We start from the raw sequence: 22,918 nt of genomic DNA on the forward strand, positions 1-22,918 counted from the left end.
AACCTCTTAGAGTAAAACACAAACATCACTATTTTCAAAGCTTCCAAGTGATTTAAAATCTGTTCAGGGAAGTCTGGGAACCAATACCTTATTTCAACTTTATTCTATAAAGGACCTACGCTTTTATTTTCTGTTATTACATTTGTAGAAAAATAAGAATCAAAACATCATTAATTTATAGAACCACAGCAAAACTTGCCTCAAAAGTCATCTGGAAGGGTCTTAGCCCTGATGTGTCCTGAGAATGGCTGGCCTCCTCTGAAGTCCAGTTCAGGTTCGCAAAGAATCCAGGCAGTACGGATTGCATATCTGTATGAGAAGAAATGGCAACAACAGAGAACAAGCAGTTTGGATAAGCACCAGAGTTTCTGGAGTTGTCCGTTAAACTGATGAGCCAAGTAGGCTTTTCCCTGATGAAAAGATTATCTGCAGAATTTTAAATACAACTGGAAATGGCTATGAATCAGCAAATTGATTGAACATTTAGAATTACTTTATGGGGTTAAGACATTTAATCTCATGTTTTCAATTTTACACAAATTGAAAATTCACTAAATCAGTTTGTATTTTCAGTTCATTTCCACAAGGTCATATCCAATGCCAGAAATCTGAGCTGCTAGTTCTAACTGATAGTCTTATACTTTTTAATAAATCAGTTCAGTTCAGTTCAGTTGCTCAGTCGTGTCCGACTCTTTGTGACCTCATGAATTGCAGCATGCCAGGCCTCCCTGTCCATCACCAACTCTCGGAGTTCACCCAGACTCATGTCCATCGGGTCAGTGATGCCATCCAGCCATCTCATCCTCTGTCGTCCCCTTCTCCTCCTGCCCCCAATCCCTCCCAGCATCAGGGTCTTTTACAATAAGTCAACTCTTCGCATGAGGTGGCCAAAGTACTGGAGTTTCAGCTTCAGCATCAGGCCTTCCAATGAATACCCAGGACTGATGTCCTTTAGGATGGACTGGTTGGATCTCCTTGCAGTCCAAGGGACTCTCAAGAGTCTTCTCCAACACCACGGTTCAAAAGCATCAATTCTTCGGTGCTCAGCTTTCTTCACAGTCCAACTCTCACATCCATACATGACCACTGGAAAAACCATAGCCTTGACTAGACGTCTGGACCTTTGTTGGCAAAGTAATATCTCTGCTTTTGAATATGCTATCTAGGTTGGTCATAACTTTCCTTCCAAGGAGTAAGTGTCTTTTAATTTCATGGGTGCAATCACCATCTGCAATGATTTTGGAGCCCCCCAAAAATAAAGTCTGACACTGTTTCCACTGTTTCCCCATCTATGTCCCATGAAGTGATGGGACCAGATGCCATAATCTTCGTTTTCTGAATGCTGAGCTTTAAGCCAACTTTTTCACTCTCCTCTTTCACTGTTCTTCCTCACTTTCTGCCAAAAGGGTGGTGTCATCTGCATATCTGAGGTTATTGATATTTCTCCCGGCAATCTTGATACCAGCTTGTGCTTCTTCCAGCCCAGCGTTTCTCATGATATACACTGCATGTAAGTTAAATAAGCAGGGTGACAATATACAGCCTTGACGTACTCCCTTTCCTATTTGGAACCAGTCTGTTGTTCCATGTCCAGTTTTAACTGCATATAGGTTTCTCAAGAGGCAGATCAGTTGGTCTGGTATTCCCATCTCTTTCAGAATTTTCCACAGTTTATTGTGGTCCACACAGTCAAAGGCTTTGGCATAGTCAACAAAGCAGGAATAGATGTTTTTCTGGAACTCTCTCGCTTTTTTGATGATCCGGAAGATGTTGGCAATTTGATCTCTGGTTCCTCTGCCTTTTCTAAATCCAGCTTGAACATCTGGAAGTTCACAGTTCACGTACTGCTGAAGCCTGGCTTGAACAATTTTGAGCATTACTTTACTAGCGTGTGAGATGAGTGCAATTGTGCGGTAGCTTGAGCATTCTTTGGCATTGGCTTTCTTTGGGATTAGAATGAAAACTGACCTTTTCCAGTCCTGTGGCCACTGCTGAGTTTTCCAAATTTGCTGGCATATAGAGTGCAGCACTTTCACAGCATCATCTTTCAGGATTTGAAACAGCTCCACTGGAATTCCATCACCTCCACTAGCTTTGTTCATAGTAATGCTTTCTAAGGCCCACTCGACTTCACATGCCAGGATGCCTGGCTCTAGGTGAGTGATCACACCATCATGATTATCTGGGTCGTGAAGATCTTTTTTGTACAGTTCTTCTGTGTATTCTTGCCACCTCTTCTTAATATCTTCTGCTTCTTTTAGGTCCATACCATTTCTGTCCCTTATCGAGCCCATCTTTGCATGAAATGTTCCCTAATTTTCTTATCTCTAATTTTCTTGAAGAGATCTCTAGTCTTTTCCATTCTGTTGTTTTCCTCTATTTCTTTGCATTGATCGCTGAGGAAGGTTTTCTTATCTCTCCTTGCTATTCTTTGGAACTCTGCATTCAGATGCTTATATCTTTCCTTTTCTCCTTTGCTTTTCGCTTCTCTTCTTTTCACAGCTATCTGTAAGGCCTCCTCAGACAGCCATGTTGCTTTTTTGTGTTTCTTTTCCATGGGGATGGTCTTGATCACTGTCTCCTGTACAATGTCAAGAACCTCTGTCCATAGTTCATCAGGCACTCTGTCTATCAGATCTATTTCTCACTTCACTGTTTAATAATACAAATCCAGGAAGTGAGCTAACTTAGAACTTAAAGCAGAAAAATTCAAGAAGAGCCCTCTCAGGCATTGATCTAATACTGTATGGTCTGTCCTTTAAGAGGTAGTCTTTAATAAAGAAAAGCAAACTCTCGCTAATTTGTCAATTAACTACTTGGTATATTTATATACATCAATTTAGAACTCTTTACACAAAGCATCAGTGTGTCCTGGATCACAGTCAACAAATAGAACCTCAAAGTATTCACTATCTTTCCTACTTTCTGTACTCTGGCAGTAATATTATAAAGGGGAAAAAAAAACAAATTTTTCATTTTATAAAATGCTATCCCTTAGTCCCCCTCTACAATAGTGTTAAATGGAAAATTAAATATGAATAAAGATATATCAGTCTCTACAAGTTCTACCTTATAAATGAGGCTGACAGTGTTGATACTACACAAGAATTCAAAATATATCCTATAATAATGGCACAACTTTTTTCTAAAGCATTCATACTATGTATCTAATAAAGTTTTAACCATCTCAGAAAGTATGAACTTTACCAAGATCAAGTTCTAGCTACCAGTCTTAATGGGTACTATTTTTCTTGCCATTAGTTTGTTTTTCAAGGACAATTCAGTCACAAAGCCCAAGATAATATGGCAGCAAGGTTATGCTGCACTGAAGTTTAATGAAGTTGGCACTAAACCAGGATGAGTTGCATCAGTCCTCGGTTTTACCACTGACTCACTTTCTGACCTAGGGCAATGCCCTTTTTTTTTTTTTTTTCCTGTGATTCAATTACCTTTCTGTGAAATAATAAAAAATTTTCCTGAATCCTATAAAGTAGTAATACAATACAGAATGGGGAAAACAAATGTAGATACATGAGAAAAAGTTTTGTCAATAAATTGGAATTCTCTAGAAATCTTAACAATTTCCTTAAAGAATGCGTAGCTATTTGGGGGGAAATCAATTTTAACTAATCAAACCAGTCAATCTTCAAGGAAATCAGTCCTGAATTTTCATGGCTGCAGTCACCATCTGCAGTGATTTTGGAGCCCAGGAAAATAAAATCTGTCATTGTTTCCCCGTCTATTTGCCATGAAGTGATGGGACTGGATGCCATGATCTTAGTTTTTTGAATGTTGAGTTTAAAGCCAGCCTTTCACTTTCCTCTTTCACCTTCATCAAGAGGCTCTTTAGTTCCTCTTCACTTTCTGCCATTAGGGGGGTATCATCCGCATATCTGAGATTATTGATATTTCTCCTGGCAATCTTGATTTCAGCTTGTGATTCATCCAGCCTGGCATTTCACATGATGTACTCTGCATATAAGTTAAATAAGCAGGGTACAATATACAGCCTTGACATACTCTTTTCCCAGTTTGAACCAGCCCGTTGTTCCATGTCTGGTTCTAACTGTTGCTTCTTGACCCAAATACAGGTTTCTCAGGAGACAGGTAAGGTGGTCTAGTATTCCCATCTCTTTAAGAATTTTCCACAGTTTGTTGTGGTCCACACAGTCAAAGGCTTTAGCATAGTCAACGAAGCAGATGTTTTTCTGGAATTCCCTCAATTTTTCTATGATCCAACGGATGTTGGCAATTTGATCTCTGGTTCCTCTGCCTTTTCTAAATCCAGCTTGAACATCTGAAAGTTCTCAGTTCACATATGGTTGAAGCCTGGTTTGGAGAATTTTGAGCATTACTTTGTTAGTGTGTGAAATCAGCACAGTTGTACGGCAGTTTGAACATTCTTTGGCATTGTCCTTCTTTGGAAGTGGAATGAAAACTGACCTTTTCCAGTCCCATGGCCACTGCTGAGTTTTCCAAACTTGCTGGTATATTGAGTGCAGCACTTTAAGAGCATCATCTTTTAGGATTTGAAATAGCTCGGCTGGAATTCCATCACCCCCACCTGCTTTGTTTGTAGTAATGCTTCCTAAGGCCCACTTGACTTCACGCTCCAAGATGTCTGGCTCTTGGTGAGTGATCACATCATTGTGGTTATCTGGGTCATTAACATCTTTTCTGTATAGTTCTTCTCTGTGTCCTTGCCACCTCTTCTTAATCTCTTCTGTTTCTATTAGGTCCATACCGTTTCTGTCCTTAATTGTGCCCATCTTTGCATGAAATGTTCCCTTGGTATCTTTAATTTTCTTGAAGAGATCTCTGCATTGTTCATTTAGGAAGGCTTTCTTATCTCTCCTTGCTATTGTTTGGAATGCTGCATTCAGATGGGTATATCTTTCCTTTTTCCTTTGCCTTTAGTTTCTCTTCTTTTCTCAGCTATTTGTAAGGCCTCCTCAGACAACCATTTTGCCTTGTTGCATTTCTTTTTCTTTGAGGATGGTTTTGATCACTGCCTCCTGTACAGTGTCACAAACCTCCATACATAGTTCTTCAGGCACTCTGCCTATCAGATCTAATCCCTTGAATCTATTTGTCATTTCCATTGCATAATCATAAGGGATTTGATTTAGGTCATACCTGAATGGTCTACTGGTTTTCCCTACTTTCTTCAATTTAAGTCTGAATTTGGCAATAAGGAGTTCATGATCTGAGCCACAGTCAGCTCCCGGTCTTGTTTTTGCTGACCATATAGAGCTTCTCCATCTTTGGCTACAAAGAACAGAATCAATCTGGTTTTGGTACTGACCATCTGGTGATGTCCATGTGTACAGTCATCTCTTATGTTGCTGGAAGAGGGTGTTTGCTATGACCAGTGTATTCTCTTCGCAAAACTCTGTTAGCCTTTGCCCTGCTTCATTTTGTATTCCAAGATATACATTTGTACTTCATTTTGTACTCCGTTTTGTATTCTTCCCTGATCTTCAGAAATGAAAAAGAGAGAGAGTCCACAGTGGTAAGTAAGGACAAGAGATGTCCCATGTTTGGGGCACGGACTGGAAAAAAAAAACATAGGCCCAATATTGCAACAACAGGTTTAAAAGCAAGAGCTACAGAGGCCACAGATAGAACAAAACATGAACAAAAGCCAAAGATTTGGTACCTGTCTACCTGAGGGTTGGTTACAAGTCAAGTGATGCTAGCAGCAGCATCAGTGATGCAGGATAAGCGCCTTAGAGCCAAGGAATGTAAATGCAGATGAGACTCAGAACAGTATATTCTATTAAGATACAAGAGCTTTTTTATCTTGCCACTTAAGCAAAGTTTTAGTCCAAGATATATGCCCTGCCAATAAGGGCTCAGCAATCCAGAGAACCTCCTACTGGAAGGCTGCAATGTAGGATGTGTCCAGGACAAAAGGATCATGGAAAATCAGCTCTTAACTAAAAATTACCAACCAACAAAGACCAATAACATGAAAAATATGACACATATCAACCAACAGAGTGTATACCAGAGGAAACAGAATTAATAAAACAACCTGAAAGGAACTTTAAAATAAGTGCTCTAGGACTTGCCTGATGGTATAGTGGATAGGAGCTCATCTGCCATTGCAGGGGACGTAGGTTTCATCCCTTGTCCAAGAAGATTCCACTTGCCGCAGAGCAAGCCCATGAGCCACAACAACTGAGTCCTCATGCCCTAGAGTCCATGACTTTTTGTTAAAAATAGCCCTCGCGTGGGATGATTTGAGAGAATAGCATTGAAACATGTATATTATCATATGTGAAATAGATTGCCAGTCCAGGTTCGATGCATGAGACAGGGTAGGGTGCTCAGGGCTGGTGCACTGGGATGACCCAGAGGGATGTGATGGGGAGAGAGGTGGGAGGGGGATTCAGGATGGGGAACACATGTATACCCATGGCTGATTCATGTGAATGTATGGCAAAAACCACCACAATATTGTAAAGTAATTAGCCTCCAATTAAAAGAAAAAAGAAAAGTAGCACTCACTCACTACAATCAAAGAAAGTCCATGTGCAGCAACAAAGACCCAGCATGCCAAAAATAAATAAATAAATATATATTTTTTAAAATAGCTGCTCTATATTTTATATCCTCAAATAGAAAAAGAAGTCATGAAATAAGAATACACTGCCATTGATTAAACAGAAATCAATGGCAAAAAAACTCTATTAGAAATCTTGGAAATTAAAGATAGTGTTTGAAATGAAAGCCCTATGGATGGCAGATACTCTAAGACCATATTTAAAAGGGAGAAGGAAACAGCAACCCACTCCAGTGTTCCTGCCTGGAGAATCCCAGGGACGGCGGAGCCTAGTGGGCTGCCATCTATGGGGTCGCACAGAGTCAGACACGACTAAAGTGACTTAGCAGCAGTTGAAAGTTCATAGAAGCATGACTCATAATAGGAAAAAGTGGAAACAACCTAAATGTCCAACAAATGATGAACAGATTAACAAAACATGGAATATTATTCAGCCATAGGAAGAAATGAAGTACTGTTACATGCTACATACTAACATGAATGAATCTTGAAAACATTATGCTTCATTAAGCCAGACACAAAAGGCCGCATATCATATTATTTTGTTTATATGAAATATCTAGAATAGGCAAATCCATAAAGACTGAAAGTAGATTAGTATTTGCCAAAGGACAGGGGGTAAGGGTAAGAGGAATGACTGCTAATGGGTACAGGATTTCTTTTGGGGATGATGAAAATGTAATGTTATGAATAGCAATGATAGTTGTACAACTTTGTGCATATACTTAAAACCTCTGAACTGTACTCTTTAAAATGGTATGTTTTATGACATCTGAATTATATATCAATTAAAAGAAGGAAAAGATAAAAGACATTAAGAGTAGATTTTTAAAAGACAAAAACACTAAAAAAATTAAAATTAAAAAAATTTCAGAATAATGACTGAATCACACAGCTACACATATCACAATGAAACCCAGAATAACAAGGATAAAGAGGAAACCTTAAAAGCTACAAAAGAGAATCAAATTAGCCAAAAGAAACATGAGTTGGACTTCTCATCAACAATGCCAGATGCCAGAGGATAACTGAGTACTATTTTCAAACATCTGAAGGAAATTAATTTTGAATCTGGACTTTTAGAGAGCCAAACTACTATTAAAGACTGAGAAACTTAAAATGTTTCTATTCCATCAGTTCAGTTCAGTCGCTCAGTCATGTCCGACTCTTTGCATAAGCCTTTGCTTAAAGAACTACTAAATAAACCAGCATGCCCTTTGAAAAAATGAGTTTACACTTGCACCACTTTGCTAAGATAGGAAGGACATAGAGGGGAAAGAATGACATAATCATTAACATCACACTACCTCTTGATACAACTGTTCAATTATTAAAGAAAAGTAGATAGAAAATTTTCAATCTTGTGGCACTGTGAACATACATCAAAATCATATATTGGGACTTCTTCTTCCAATGATGAAATAACAGTACCAAATAAGTCCTCCCACCAAAAACTATTATAAAACTGGAGGAAATACACTAGGCACTGGATAATAAATAGCACAGGACTGTGACCCTTGAGAGAAGGGAAACTCATGAGATGAACCTCTGGATGTCTGCCTGGGGAAATTTTCCTCCTCATGGAGGACAGACCTGGAGCTCAGGCAGAGCACAGTGGTTTCATGAAGCTGAGGAGACGGGGAATAGAGTTCATGGTTGTGAGAGTACCTGAAATCTGCAAGGCAGGGCACTGGAGAGGAAGGAGCTACACAGAATTGGGTACCAAAAGTTGGTGTGGAAGTTCCCTGTGTTCTCCATGAGCCCTTGACCAAGGGCTGGGCTATGCATGCGCAAGTGACCACAATGGGGTGGTCAGTTACCTTCAGCCAGACATCCTGGAGTGTGACATGGGCCTTAGGAAGCATTACTGCAAACCAAGTTAGTGGAGGTGATGGAATTCCAGCTGGGCTGTTTCAAGTCCTAAAAGATGATGCTGTGAAAGTGCTGCACTCAATATGCCAGCAAATCTGGAAAACTCAGCAGTGGCCACAGGACTGGAAAAGGTCAGTTTTCATTCCAATCCCAAAGAAGGGCGATGCCAAAGAACGTTCAAACTACCATACAATTGTGCTCATTTCAGACATCAGCAAGGTTATGCTCAAAATCCTTCAAGCTAGGCTTCAGCAATATGTGAACTGAGAACCTGCAGATGTATAGGCTGGGTTTAGAAAAGGAAGAGGAACCAGAGATCAAATTGCCAACATTTGCCAGATCATGGAGAAAGCAAGGGAATTCCAGAAAAACATCTGCTTCATTGACTATGCTAAAGCCTTTGACTGTGTGGATCACAACAAACTGTGGAAAATTCTTAGAGATGAGAATACCAGACCACCTTACCTGTCTCCTGAGAAACCTGTATTTGGGTCAAGAAGCAACAGTTAGAACCAGACATGGAACAACGGGCTGGTTCAAATTGGGGAAAGAGTATGTCCAGGCTGTATATTGTACCCTGCTTATTTAACTTATATGCAGAGTACATCATGTGAAATGCCAGGCTGGATGATCACAAGCTGAAATCAAGATTGCCAGGAAAAATATCAACAATATCAATATGCAGATGACATCACCCTAATGGCAAAAAGTGAAGAGGAACTAAAGAGCCTCTTGATGAAAGAGAAAGAGGACAGTGAAAAAGGTAGCTTAAAACTGAACACTCAAAAAAACTAAGATCATGGCGTCTGGTCCCATCACTTCATGGCAAATAGACGGGAAAACGATGGAAATAGTGACAGACTTTATTTTCTTGGGCTTTAAAATCACTGCAGATGGTGACTGCAGCCATGAAATTAAAAGATGCTTGCTCCTTGGAAGAAAAGCTATGACAAACCCAGTTCAGTTCAGTTCAGTCGCTCAGTCACATCTGACTCTTTGCGACCCCATGAATCACAGCATGCCAGGCCTCCCTGTCCATCACCATCTCCCAGAGTTCACTCAAACTCACATCCATCAAGTCGGTGATGCCATCCAGCCATATCATCCTCTGTTGTCCCCTTTTCCTCCTGCCCCCAATCCCTCCCAGAATCAGAGTCTTTTCCAAGGAGTCAACTCTTTGCATAAGGTGGCCAAAGTACTGGAGTTTCAGCTTTAGCATCATTCCTTCCAAAGAAATCCCAGGGCTGATCTCCTTCAGAATGGACTGGTTGGATCTCCTTGCAGTACAAGGGACTCTCAAGAGTCTTCTCCAACACCACAGTTCAAAAGCATCAATTCTTCGGCACTCAGCTTTCTTCACAGTCCAACTCTCACATCCATACATGACAAACCCAGACAGGGTGTTAAAAAGCAGAGACATCACTTTGCCAACAAAGGTCCATATAGTCAAAGATATGGTTTTTCCAGTAGTCGTGTACGGATGTGAGAGCTGGACCATAAAGAAGGTTGAGTGCCAAAGAATTGATGCTTTTGAACTGTGCTGTTAGAGAAGACTCTTGACAGTCCCTTGCACAGCAAGGAGATCAACCAGTCAATCACAAAGGAAATAAACCCTAAATATTCATTGGAAGGACTGATGTTGAAGCTGAAGCTCCAATACTTTGGCCATCTGATGCAAAGAGCCGATTCATTGGAAAAGTTGGGAAAGATTAAGGGCAGGAAGAGAAGGGGGCAAGAGAGTATGAGATGGTTGGATGCATCACCAAATCAATGGACATGGGTTTGAGCAACTCCCAGGAGACAGTGAAGGACAGGGAAGCCTGGTGTGCTGCAGTCCGTGGGGTCACAAAGAATCAGACAGGACTGAGCAACTGAACAACAACAACAAAACCATTCTCCCTAAATTGACCTATGGAGTCAACACAATCATAATATCAGGAGACTTTTTGTAGATATTAGCAAACTGGTTTAAAAAATTTACATGAACTAATAAGCCGTTATAGCAAGCTTGCAGGACACAAGGTTAATACACAGAAGTCAACTGGTTTCCTATATGCAAGCAATGAACAAGTGGAATTTTAAATTAGAAACACATTACCATTTACATTAGCACTGTTAAAAACCAAAATATTAATACTTAGATATAAGGCAAAAAAAAAAAACCCAAAACCTATGTGTAAGAGCTATATGACGAAAACTATAAAGCTCTGATGAAAAAGAGTAGAACTGAATGGAGAGATGTTCCATGTCATGGATAGGAAGATTAAATAAATATTGTCAAGATGTCAGTCTTCGCAACTTGATCTTTAGATATAGTTCAGTTCAGTTGCTCTGTCGTGTCCGACTCTTCACGACCCCATGAATCACAGCACACCAGGCCTCCCTGTCCATCACCAACTCTCGGAGTTCACCCAGACTCACGTTCATCAAGTCAGTGATGCCATCCAGCCATCTCATCCTCTGTCATTCCCTTCTCCTCCTGCCCCCAATCCCTCCCAGCATCAGAGTCTTTTCCAATGAGTCAACTCTTCGCATGAGATGGCCAAAGTACTGGAGTTTCAGCTTTAGCATCATTCCTTCCAAAGAACACCCAGGGCTGATCTCCTTCAGAATGGACTGGTTGGATCTCCTTGCAGTCCAAGGGACTCTCAAGAGTCTTCTCCAACACCACAGTTCAAAAGCATCAATTCTTCAGCACTCAGCCTTCTTCACAGTCCAACTCTCACATCCATACATGACCACAGGAAAAACCATAGCCTTGACTAGACGGAACTTTGTTGGCAAAGTAATGTCTCTGCTTTGGAATATGCTGTCTAGGTTGGTCATAACTTTCCTTCCAAGGAGTAAGCGTCTTTTAATTTCACAGCTGCAATCACCATTTGCAGTGATTTTGGAGCCCCCAAAAATAAAGTCTGACACTGTTTCCACTGTTTCCCCATCTATTTCCCATGAAGTGATGGGGCCAGATGCCATGATCTTCGTTTTCTGAATGTTGAGCTTTAAGCCAACTTTTTCACTCTCCACTTTCACTTTCATCAAGAGGCTTTTTAGTTCCTCTTCACTTTCTGCCATAAGGGTGGTGTCATCTGCATATCTGAGGTTATTGATACTTCTCCCGGCAATCTTGATTCCAGCTTGTGTTTCTTCCAGTCCAGCGTTTATGATGTACTCTGCATATAAGTTAAATAAGCAGGGTGACAACATACAGCCTTGACGTACTCCTTTTCCTATTTGGAACCAGTCTGTTGTTCCATGTCCAGTTCTAACTGTTGCTTTCTGACCTGCATACAAATTTCTCAAGAGGCAGATCAGGTGGTCTGGTATTCCTATCTCTTTCAGAATTTTCCACAGTTTATTGTGATCCACACAGTCAAAGGCTTTGGCATAGTCAACAAAGCAGGAATAGATGTTTTTCTGGAACTCCCTTGCTTTTTCCATGATCCAGCAGACGTTGGCAATTTGATCTCTGGTTCCTCTGCCTTTTCTAAAACCAGCTTGAACATATGGAAGTTCACGGTTCACGTATTGCTGAAGCCTGGCTTGGAGAATTTTGAGCATTACTTTACTAGTGTGTGAGATGAGTGCAATTGTGCGGTAGCTTGAGCATTCTTTGGCATTGCCTTTCTTTGGGATTGGAATGAAAACTGACCTTTTCCAGTCCTGTGGCCACTGCTGAGTTTTCCAAATTTGCTGGCATATTGAGTGCAGTACTTTCACAGCATCATCTTTCAGGATTTGAAATAGCTCCACTGGAATTCCATCACCTCCACTAGCTTTGTTTGTAGTGATGCTTTCTAAGGCCCACTTGACTTCACATTCCAGGATGTCTGGCTCTAGGTGAGTGATCACAATCCAAATAAAAATTCCAGCAAGTTATTTTTGAATATCAACCAGCTGACTCTGAAGTTTATGTGGAGCAGCAGAAGAACCAAAGTAGCCAATTCCATATTAAAGGAGAAAAACAAAGTCAGAAGACCAACACTATTTGACATAAAGACTTTTAAATCTACAGTAATCAGGACAGTGTGGTGTTGGTGAAAAAACAGAGAAATAGATCAATGGAACAGAATAACATGTTAGCTACAACATCAAAGGCATGATCCATGAAAGAAATAATTCATAAACTGAGCCTCAGTAAAATTAAAAAGTTCTGCTCTATGGAAGACAATCTCAGGGCAAGTCAGAGTGGAAATATTTGCAAAAGATGTATCTGATAAAGTACTTATCTAAAATATACAAAGAGCTCTTAAAATTCAACAATAAGAAAACACCCCAGTTTTTAAAAAATGAGTAGAAGACTTGAACAGGCACCTCACCAAAGAAGATATACAGAGGGCAAGTAAGCAAATGAAAAAATGCTTCCCATTATTATGTCATTAGACACATGCAAGTTAAAACAGGGTACCACTGCACATCTATCAGAATGGCCAAAACCCACTGATGACATTGACAACAAATGCTGACAAAGATGTGGAGCAATAGGAACTCTCACTCACTGCTGCAACCACTATGGAAAACAGTTTTGCATTTTTATATGAAAATACATGATCCAATAATCATGCTTCTTGGTACTTACCCAAATGAATTGAAAACTTAAGTCCCAAAATGGGAATATGGGCTTATGAGAATTCTTGGTACTTCCCCTCAACTTTCCTCTCAAACCACTTGAGAAAATAATGGTTATTTTTCAAAAAATAGGACAATATATGGTAATGAGAAGGAGTCAGAAATAGGTTCACACTTAACATGGTCATTTGTTTTTTTTAAATAAAAGCAAGAAAAGAATCCAATGAGGAAAAGAAAATCTCCAAAAAAATGTTCCTAGAATGACCAGATGTCTATAAAGGAAGAAAATGAATCTTGACATCTCCGATAGATCCCACACAAAAATTAGAGATGGAAGATAGACCTAAAAATAAAAGCTAAGAAGATTCTTGAAGAAAACAAAGGAGACTATCCTTTAACCTAAGAGCAGGGGAAGATCTTAGGGCATAGAAATAAGTAACTATAAAAGAAAAAATTTTATAAACTTCATCAAATTAAAAAAAAAAAAAAACAACTTTTGCTCATCAAAAGACTGTTAAGAAATGAGTAACTTAGCCAGGCTGTAAGAAAATACTTGTAAAACATGTAAGGCAACAGGGTTTCATCCTTAATATAAAAACAGCTTTAAATCTTCATAATAAAAATCATCCTGATTTAGAAAAAAGACAAGGAGGGCCAAACATTACACAGCTACTAGGATGGTGATGATGATGATGATGATGGTGATGGGAGGAGGATGGGAAGTGGGTGGAATAAGTGAAGGGGATTAAGAAATACAAGCCTTACTTATAAGATAAGTCACAGGAATGTAATGCACAGCATAGGAAATATAGTTAAAGTATTGTAATAACTTTTTATGGTAACAGAATATTAGTAGACTTATTGTGATCAATTTGTAATGTATATAAATTCAAATCACTATGTTGTATGCCTGAAAGTAATAACTGTATGTCAACTATCCTTCAGTGAAATAATAATGAAAATAGCAAAGGTTGACAAGTATGTGGTAAAACTAGAACCTCTGAACGTTGTTGATGGGAATGTAAAATAATGGAAAAAAGTTTGAGTTCCTCAAAAAGCTAAACATAGAATTGCCATACAACAATTTCACTTCTATGGATATGCCTAAAGGAGTTGAAAGCAGAGATTTAAAATAGACACTTGTACACCAATTTTCATTGCAGCATTATTCACAGTAATCCAACGGTGGAAGCAACCCAGTGTCCATCAACTTATGAATAAATAAACAAACTGTGATATGCCTGTTCAGCTGCTTCAGTCATGTCCAACTCTTTGTGATCCCATGGACTGACTGCAGCCCACCAGGCTCCTGTCCATGGGGTTTTCCCGGCAAGAATACTAGAGTGAGATACCATGCCCTCCTCCAGGGGATATTTCTGACCCAGGGATCAAACTTGCATCTCCTGCATTGCAGCTGCTGCTGCTGCTGCTAAATCACTTCAGTCATGTCCCACTCTGTGTGACCCCATGGATGGCAGCCAACCAGGCTCCCCCGTCCCTGGGATTCTCCAGGCAAGAACACTGGAGTGGGTTGCCATTTCCTTCTCCAATGCATGAAAGTGAAAAGTGAAAGCGAAGTCGCTCAAGTCGTGTCCAACTCTTTGCAATTCCATGGACTGCAGCCTACCAGGCTCCTCCGTCCATGGGATTTTCCAGGCAAGAGTACATGGACTCTTTACTGATGAGCCACCAGGGAAGCCTGTGATATATATGTGAATTTTATTCAGCCATGAAAAGGAATGAAGTTCTATTATGTGTTATAACGTGGATCAACCTTGAAAACATTATGCTAAGTGAAATATGCCATACAAAGGACCAATATTATAGGATTCTACAAATAGGAACTATCTAGACTAGGCAAGTTCATAGCAACAGAAAGTGGATTAGAGGTTACCAGAGAATGGTTGCAGAGTTTCCGTTTGGAATGATGAAGTTTTAGAAATAATGGTGTTGGTTGTACAACCTTGTGAGTATAATTAGTGACACTGAATTGTATACTTTAAGACAGTTAAAGTGGCAAATTTTATGTCAGATGTGTATTTTACCACAACTTAAAAACTAATAATATACCCCCAAACCACTGAATTGTGTATTATAAATGAATAAATTGTATGAAACATGAATTAGATTTCAATAAAGCTGTTTTTTTCTTAGTGGGCCAAAGACTTGAATAGATACTTCACAAAAGAAGATATCTGAGTGGCCATTAAGCACATGAAGAAGTGCTTAACATCATCAGTCACCAGAGAATGTAAATTAAATTCACTATCCACCAGAATAGTTAAAATTAAAAAACACCAGATGTTAGTTAGCAAAGATACAGAACAATCAGAACTCTGATATAATGCTGGTGGGAGTGTAAAATGGTACAACCACTTTGGAAAATTGACAGCTTCTTATGAAACTGTCATAAGAAACCCATGACATAGGTCATACCTATGCCATGACCCATCGATTTCATTTTACAGGTATTTACCCAAGAGAAATGAAAGTATGTGTCCAAAACAAGATTTACAACAGCTGTTCATAGCAGCTTTATTACAAATAGACAAAAACTGGAAAAATCCAAATGTCCAACAACAGAATGGATAAGAAGAGTGTATACATGTAATGGAATGCTAGTCAGATATAAAAAGAAATTAATTACAGGCATACCTTGGATATTTTGCAAGTTTGGTTTCAGAAAACGCCAATAAAAAAAATCTCAATAAGTGAGTCACATAAATTTTTTGCCTTCCTGCGTATAAAAATTCTATTTACACTAAGTATTAGTCACTCAGTCACGTATGACTCTTCAAGACCCCATGGACTATATATATATATATAGCCTGCCAGGCTCCTGTGTCCATGGACTTCTCCAGGCAAGAATACTGGAGTAGGTAGCCATTCCCTTATCCAGGGGATCTTCCTGATCCAGGGATCAAACCTGGGGCTTCCACACTTCAGGTGGGTTCTTTACTATCTGAGCCACCAGTTGTTATAGTTGTTCAGTCGCTCAGTTGTGTCTGATTCTTTGTGACCCCATGGACTGCAGCACATTAGGCTTCCCTGCCCTTCAAGATCTCCCGGAGTTTGCTCAAACTCATTTCCATTGAGTCGATGATGCCATCCAGCCATCTCATACTCTGTCACCCACTTCTCCTCCCGCCTTCAATCTTTTCCAGCATCAGTTGTTGTTTGGTTGCTCAGCCGTGTCTGACTCTTTGTGACCCCATGGACTGCAGACCAATAGGCTCCTTTGTCCATGGAATTCTCCAGGCAAGAATACTGGAGTGGGTTGCCATTTTCTTCTCCAGGGGATCTTTGGGACCCAGGGATTGAACCCATGTGTCTTATGTGTCCTGCATCGGCAGGCAGATTATTTACCCACTGAACCACCTGGGAAGCCCTGTATGAGGGTCTTTTCCAATGAGTTGGCTCTTCACATCAGGTGGCCAAAGTATTGGAGCTTCAGCTTCAACATCAGTCCTTCCAATGCACATTCAAGGTTGATTTCCTTTAGGAGTGACTGGTTTGATCTCCTTACTCTGCAAGGGACTCTCAAAAGTCTTCTCCAGCACCACAGTTCAAAAGCATCAGTTCTTCAGTGCTCAGCCTTCTTTATGGTCCAACTCTTACATCTGTGCATGCTGCTGCTGCTGCTAAATCGCTTCAATCGTGTCCAACTCTGTGCGACCCCATAGACGGCAGCACACCAGGCTCCTCCATCCCTGGGATTCTCCAGGCAAGAACACTGGAGTGGGTTGCCATTTCCTTCTCCAATGCATGAAAGTGAAAAGTGAAAGTGAAGTCACTCAGTCGTGTCTGACTCTTAGCAACCCCAGGGACTGTAGCCTACCAGGCTCCTCCGTCCATGGGATTTTCCAGGCAAGAGTACTGGAGTGGGTTGCCATTTCCTTCTCCACATCTGTGCATGACTACTGGAAAACCCATAGCTTTGAACGGACATTTGTCAGCAAAGTGATGTCTCTGCTTTTAATACCCTGTCTAGGTTTGTCATAATTTGTCTTCCAAGGAGCAAGCATCTTTTAACTTCATGGCTGCAGTCACTGTCTGCACTGATTTTGGAGCCCAAGAAAATAAAATCTGCCACTGTTTCCATTTTTTCCCCAAGTCACCGCTTCCATTTTTTCCATTTTCCATAAAATGATAGGACCAGATGCCATGATTTTCATTTTTCCAATGTTGAGTTTTAAGCCAGTTTTTTCATTCTCCTCTTTCACCTTTATCAAGCTCTTTAATTTCTCTTTGCTTTGCCATAAGGGTGGTGTCATCTGAATATCTGAGGTTATTGATATTTCCCTTGGCAATCTTGATTCCCACTTGTGATTCATCCAGTCTGGCATTTTGCATGATGTACTCTGCATATAAGTTAAATAAGCAGAGTGACAGTATACAGCCTTGACATACTCCTTCCAGATTTGAACCAGTCCAGTGTTTCACATCTGGTTCTAACTGTTGCTTCTTGACCCGCATACAGGTTTCTCAGGAGGCAGGTAAGGTGGTCTGGTACTCCCATCTCTTCAAGAATTTTCCAGTTTGTTGAGATCCACACAGTCAAAGGCTTTAGCATAGTCAATGAAGCAAATGTTTTTCTGGAATTATCTTGCTTTTTCTATGATCCAACGGATGCTGACAATTTAATTTCTGGTTCCTCTGCCTTTTCTAAATCCAGTTTGTATATCTGGAAGTTCTCAGTTCAAGTACTGTTGAAGCCTAGCCTGAAGGATTTTGAGCAGTATCTTGCTACCATGTGAAATGAGCACAACAGTATGGTAGTCTGAACATTCTTTGGCACTGCTCTTCTTTGGGATTGAAATGAAAACTGAAAACTGACCTTTTCCAGTCCTGTGGCCACTGCTGAGTTTTCCAAATTCACTAGCATATTGAGAACAGTTTTAAGAGCATCATCTTTTTGGATCTGAAATGGCTCAGCTAGAATTCCATCATCTTCATTAGCTTTTTTTGTAGTAAGGCCCACTTGACTTCACACTCCAGGATGTCTGGCTCTAGGTAAGTGACCACACCATTGTAGTTAACCAAGTCATTAAGACCTTTTTTGTACAGTTTTGTGTATTCTTGCCACCTCTTCTTAATCTCTTCTGCTTCTGTTAGGTCCTTAATGCTTTTGTCCTTTATTGTGCATATCTTTGCATGAAATGTTCCCTTGGTATCTTTAATTTTCATGAAGAGATCTCTAGACTTTCCCACTCTGTTGTTTTCCTCTATTTCTTTGCATTGTTCACTTAAGGCAGAAGGTTTTTCTCTCTCCTTGCTATTCTTTGGAATTTCGCATTCATCTTTCGAATTTCCCTTTCTCCTTTGCCTGACATCTTAGCAGTATTGAACTATCCAATCTATAAACATGATATATCTCTCCAAATACTGTTTAATTTCTCTTGGCAATGTTTTACAGTTCTCAGCAGAGATCTTTTATTTTTTTATGTTAAATCTATCCCTATGTGTTTCATGTATTTTGATACTATTACAAACAGAACTATTTTAAATAGTGTGTAAAAGTTGAGATTTAAGACTAGGGCTGGCTGACTCTAAAGCTTTTGTTTTTAATCACTATATATGCCTATTTAGAGTTAATTAAATTCTATGAATATTATATGTAGAGAGAGACATTCAGTATATATGTATAGACAGTTTTCATTTGGAAAAGAACATCATCAAACAAATAGCTGTTGTTTAAAGCAGGGGTCCCCAACCTCGAGGATCTAATAATGTCTGATGATCTGAGGTGGTGCTGATATAATAATAAGAGAAATAAAGTACATAATAAGTGTAATGCATGTGAATCATCCTGAAACCATCTCCCCACCCCTGGTCCATGGAAAAACTGTCTTTCATGAAACCAGTTCCTGGTGCCAAAAAGGCTGGGGACCACTGATTTAAAGGACATTTTTAGATAATATTCCGATTCTTGAAGAACATCCACAGTGATATTCATGTATCAGTAAAGTATTAGAAGAAAATGAGATTCAGGAAGTCATTACATTAGCTCTATCATTCCATAGCCAACTGTGCAAAACGGCATTATAACAGTGAATCTGAATCATTTGTACAGTATGGTATCAAGCCTAAAAATACAACTTACACAGTATCTTATTCCATTTGTGCTGCTATAATGAAATACCACAGACTGAATGGCTTATAAACAACAAAAATTTATTTCTCACAGTTCTGGAGTCTGGAAGTCCAAGATCATAGTGCCAGCATGGCCAGGTTCTGGGCTCTCATTTTTGAATTGCAGACTTCTCATTGTATTCTTATATGGCAGAAGAACCTAGGGAATTCTATCAAGTCTTTTTTCTAAGTGCACTAATCCAATTTGTGAGGGCTCCACTCTCATGACTTAAGCTACTCCCATAGGTCCCATCTCCTAATACCATCACACTGGCCATTAGGATTTCAAAAATGAATTTAAGGGGGACACAAACATTCAAACCGTAGCACACAGACAATGACTAAATTTATTTTAAACTAGAAGTTTTTCCCTGAAAATATGGGAAAAGTTCAGAAAAAAAGAAAGAATAGATAGTAAACACATAAAAAGTTTCAAAAAATATACAAATTAAAACTACAGGGATTTCTCTGATGGTCCAGTAGCTAAGACTCTGCACTCCCAATGCAGGGAGCCTGTGTTCGATCCCTGGTCAGGGAACTACATCCCACATGCTCCAACTAAAATATCCTGCATGCCTCAACTAAGATGTGGCACAGCCAAACAAGTATTTCACAAAAACTATGTACTTGTTCATTAACTAGTAAACTGGCTGAAATAGTTTTAAGTCATTGAAATTCCTAATGCTAGCAAAGTACAGGAAGTTAATGTCTCATATTGCTGTTGTTTAGTTGCTAAGTTATGTTGGACTCTTTTGTGACCCTATGAACTGTAGCCCACCAAGCTCTTCTGTCCATGGAATTTCCCAGGCAAGAATACTGGAGTGGATTGCCAGTTCCTTCTCTAGGAAATCTCCCCGACCCAGGGATCAAACCCACGTCTCCTGCATTACAGGCAGATTCTTTACCACTGAGATACTGGGGAAGCCCAGTATCTCATTTACAAACGCTATTACATGATGCAACCCTTTTAAAAGCCATTTCAAGAGCCATAAAAATATAGACTTTGATCAAATTAAATCTACTTTGGGAAATTAATCCTAAATTTTTCAATTAAGCAAAAAGCTGTATGCATTAAGATGCTTATCCCAGGGACATTAACATTAATTATCACTTATTGAAAACTATTTACTCAGAATAATCACTATGCTACATGCATTATGTGTATTATCTCATGTAATCCTCAAAACAGCTTTATGAGGTAGGTACTTTCAAAGATCAAATAACTTGTTCAAGGACATACAGTATCAGTTCTTAATCACTACAATATACAGATATTCATAGTAATGGTAAAAAAGAAAGAAGCCTAAAAGCTTAAATATGAAATGGTTAATTAATTTATGATTTATCTTCTTACGGACAACTTATCCATTAAAAATAATTACTAGGAGACTGTCATAACATGAAAAATGCTCACATGTTAAGTGGAAAAAAGTAGTAGGACAAAATTGTGTATGTATTGTGATGACAGCTATATTAAAAATGCATGCGATGGAAGTTTATGAGAAGTTTTTACCTTTTCCCTATTTTCCCCTAATTTTCTAAAATGGGCTATGTTGCTCTGTAACAAAAAGTTCCACTTAAAAATAATTTCTCTGATGATGGCAAAAGTTAAGATTTGGTTGTTTATCATCGTTATTTCCCAAGAGACACAGCAGACAAATTAACTATTTGGTTTTCTTGCCTTTAACCAGTGAACAAAGTAGTAATACCAAGCATTTTAAAGAAATGAGGTGAAATAAGCCAAAAGATGAAAATTTCTTTGGTTGGCTCTGTGGCTTGTTGTCATTAGTTAAATTGGCTAATTATTTCCACATTGAGAAACAATTCCAGACATGCTTTAAAGAAGGAAATATAAAGCAGGACATTTTAACAGAGAATCAGCAAACTTTCAGAAATAGTGTCAAATCTTCATTAACTCCCTCAAAAAGCAGAGATGAAGAGCTGTCACTGCATAACCTGTTGGCTCAGCAGCAAGCAAATGAGTCAACAAGGATGTGCTCACTAAAGTCCCTAACAAAGGAATATGCACCCAAGCCTCACACTACTCCAAACAAAAAGATGCAGACTGAAAATGGGAGGAAAACACGATCATTCTTCCAAGCTTACATGTGCCTCTTCACATAACCTTGAACCACCAAATACGACCCAAGCTGTAGATTTCTTCAAGTGGTATGAGAATGAAGTGAGAAGTTGTCAAAGGAAAAAAGAAATTAATATCTAATCATTTGTTGAGCATAAACAGAGTTGATTATCTGAAAAGCTAATATAGTAGTCAAACTTCTAGCAAAACAGTATACTGTAAAATAGACCAAAATACTACAGAACAGTGCCTAAGACAAAGCCTCTGGACCCAGTCTGTCTAGGCTCATATATCCCACTCAATCACTTACTAGATTTGTGACTTTGAACAGGTCTTGAAATATTTGCTATTAGTGTTATATTATCACCATCAAGAGAAAGAGAAGGCAAAAAACTCACAAAAACCAAGATAAGAACCCCAAAGAGATGAGTACAAATATTTTTAAATAAAAAAGGAATACTATGAATAACTTAATATCAATTAATTTGAAAATTAAGATGAAATACCTAACATATAGCAGGTGCTCAATAAATATGTACTGAATGAATGAATAATGAATGAAAAGAATAGAATATAATATGTGTGTGCAAGCATGCATTTTTAAAAAGAAATATATATACAGTTGATCATTGAACAACATGCATTTGAACTGTGTGGGCCCACTTACACACCTTTTTTTTTTCAATAACTATAGTATCTGCATTTTCATTTTACAGGTCTTTACTTAAGTGTAGGGGAAAGTCTGCATCTGATTAGCAATTGCAATATGTGAAATCAGAAGAACTAGGGTTTGAGTCCTAATTTTATCTAAACTGTTTCAGCTTCCTGTCCTTGGATGAGTCATTTATCCATTCATCTGTTTTTGAAGCAGAGATAATAGTATGAAGATTTTCAATTGTGTGGGGGGTTGGCACAACAACCTCCACATTGTTCAAGGATACACCCAAAACTGACTCTGGGAGAAATAGAAGACTTAACATGAAAACTGGAGAAGGCAATGGCAACCCACTCCAGTACTCCTGCCTGGAAAATCCTATGGACAGAGGAGCCTGGTGGGCTGCAGTCTATGGGGTTGCTACGAGTAGGACATGACTGAGTGACTTCACTTTCATTTTTCACTTTCACGCATTGGAGAAGGAAATGGTAACCCACTCTAGTGTTCTTACCTGGAGAATCCCAGTGACGGAGGAGCCTGGTGGGCTGCCGTATACGGGATCGCACAGAGTCGGACACGACTGAAGTAACTTAGTAGCAACATGAAAACACGCTCCTTATCAAAAAGAATTCCTTTCTTGCCTCTACCCACCCTCAAAATACCAGGTTCAAATTTTTTTTTTTACAGGGTTCAGTTCAGTTCAGTCACTCAGTCATGTCCGACTCTTTGCGACCCCATGAATCACAGCACGCCAGGCCTCCCTGTCCATCACCAACTCCCGGAGTTCACCCAGATTCACGTCCATCGAGTCCGTGATGCCATCCAGCCATCTAATCCTCTGTCATCCCCTTCTCCTCTTGCCCCCAATCCCTCCCAGGATCAGAGTCTTTTCCAATGAGTCAACTCTTCGCATGAGGTGGCCAAAGTACTGGAGTTTCAGCTTTAGCATCAGTCCTTCCAAAGAACACCCAGGGCTGATCTCCTTTAGAATGGACTGGTTGGATCTCCTTGCAGTCCAAGGGACTCTCAACAGTCTTCTCCAACA

General features: G+C 39.4%; 1 protein-coding gene across 2 annotated transcripts in view; it reads right to left on the reverse strand.

Annotated features, from left to right (window-relative positions):
- LOC104986982 (chromosome unknown open reading frame, human C11orf80) overlaps positions 1 to 22,918 on the reverse strand; it is an 87,499-nt gene that overhangs the window by 40,459 nt on the left and 24,122 nt on the right. For both annotated transcript variants that reach the window (XM_010837726.1, XM_010837725.1), the window contains exon 4: positions 200 to 309. In XM_010837726.1, the coding sequence (XP_010836028.1) occupies positions 200 to 309 (110 nt within the window). The remainder of the gene's footprint in view (positions 1 to 199; positions 310 to 22,918) is intronic.

This window comes from Bison bison, unplaced genomic scaffold (assembly GCF_000754665.1).
Source record: "Bison bison bison isolate TAMUID 2011002044 unplaced genomic scaffold, Bison_UMD1.0 scf7180017864080, whole genome shotgun sequence".
Classification (NCBI taxonomy): domain Eukaryota; kingdom Metazoa; phylum Chordata; class Mammalia; order Artiodactyla; family Bovidae; genus Bison; species Bison bison.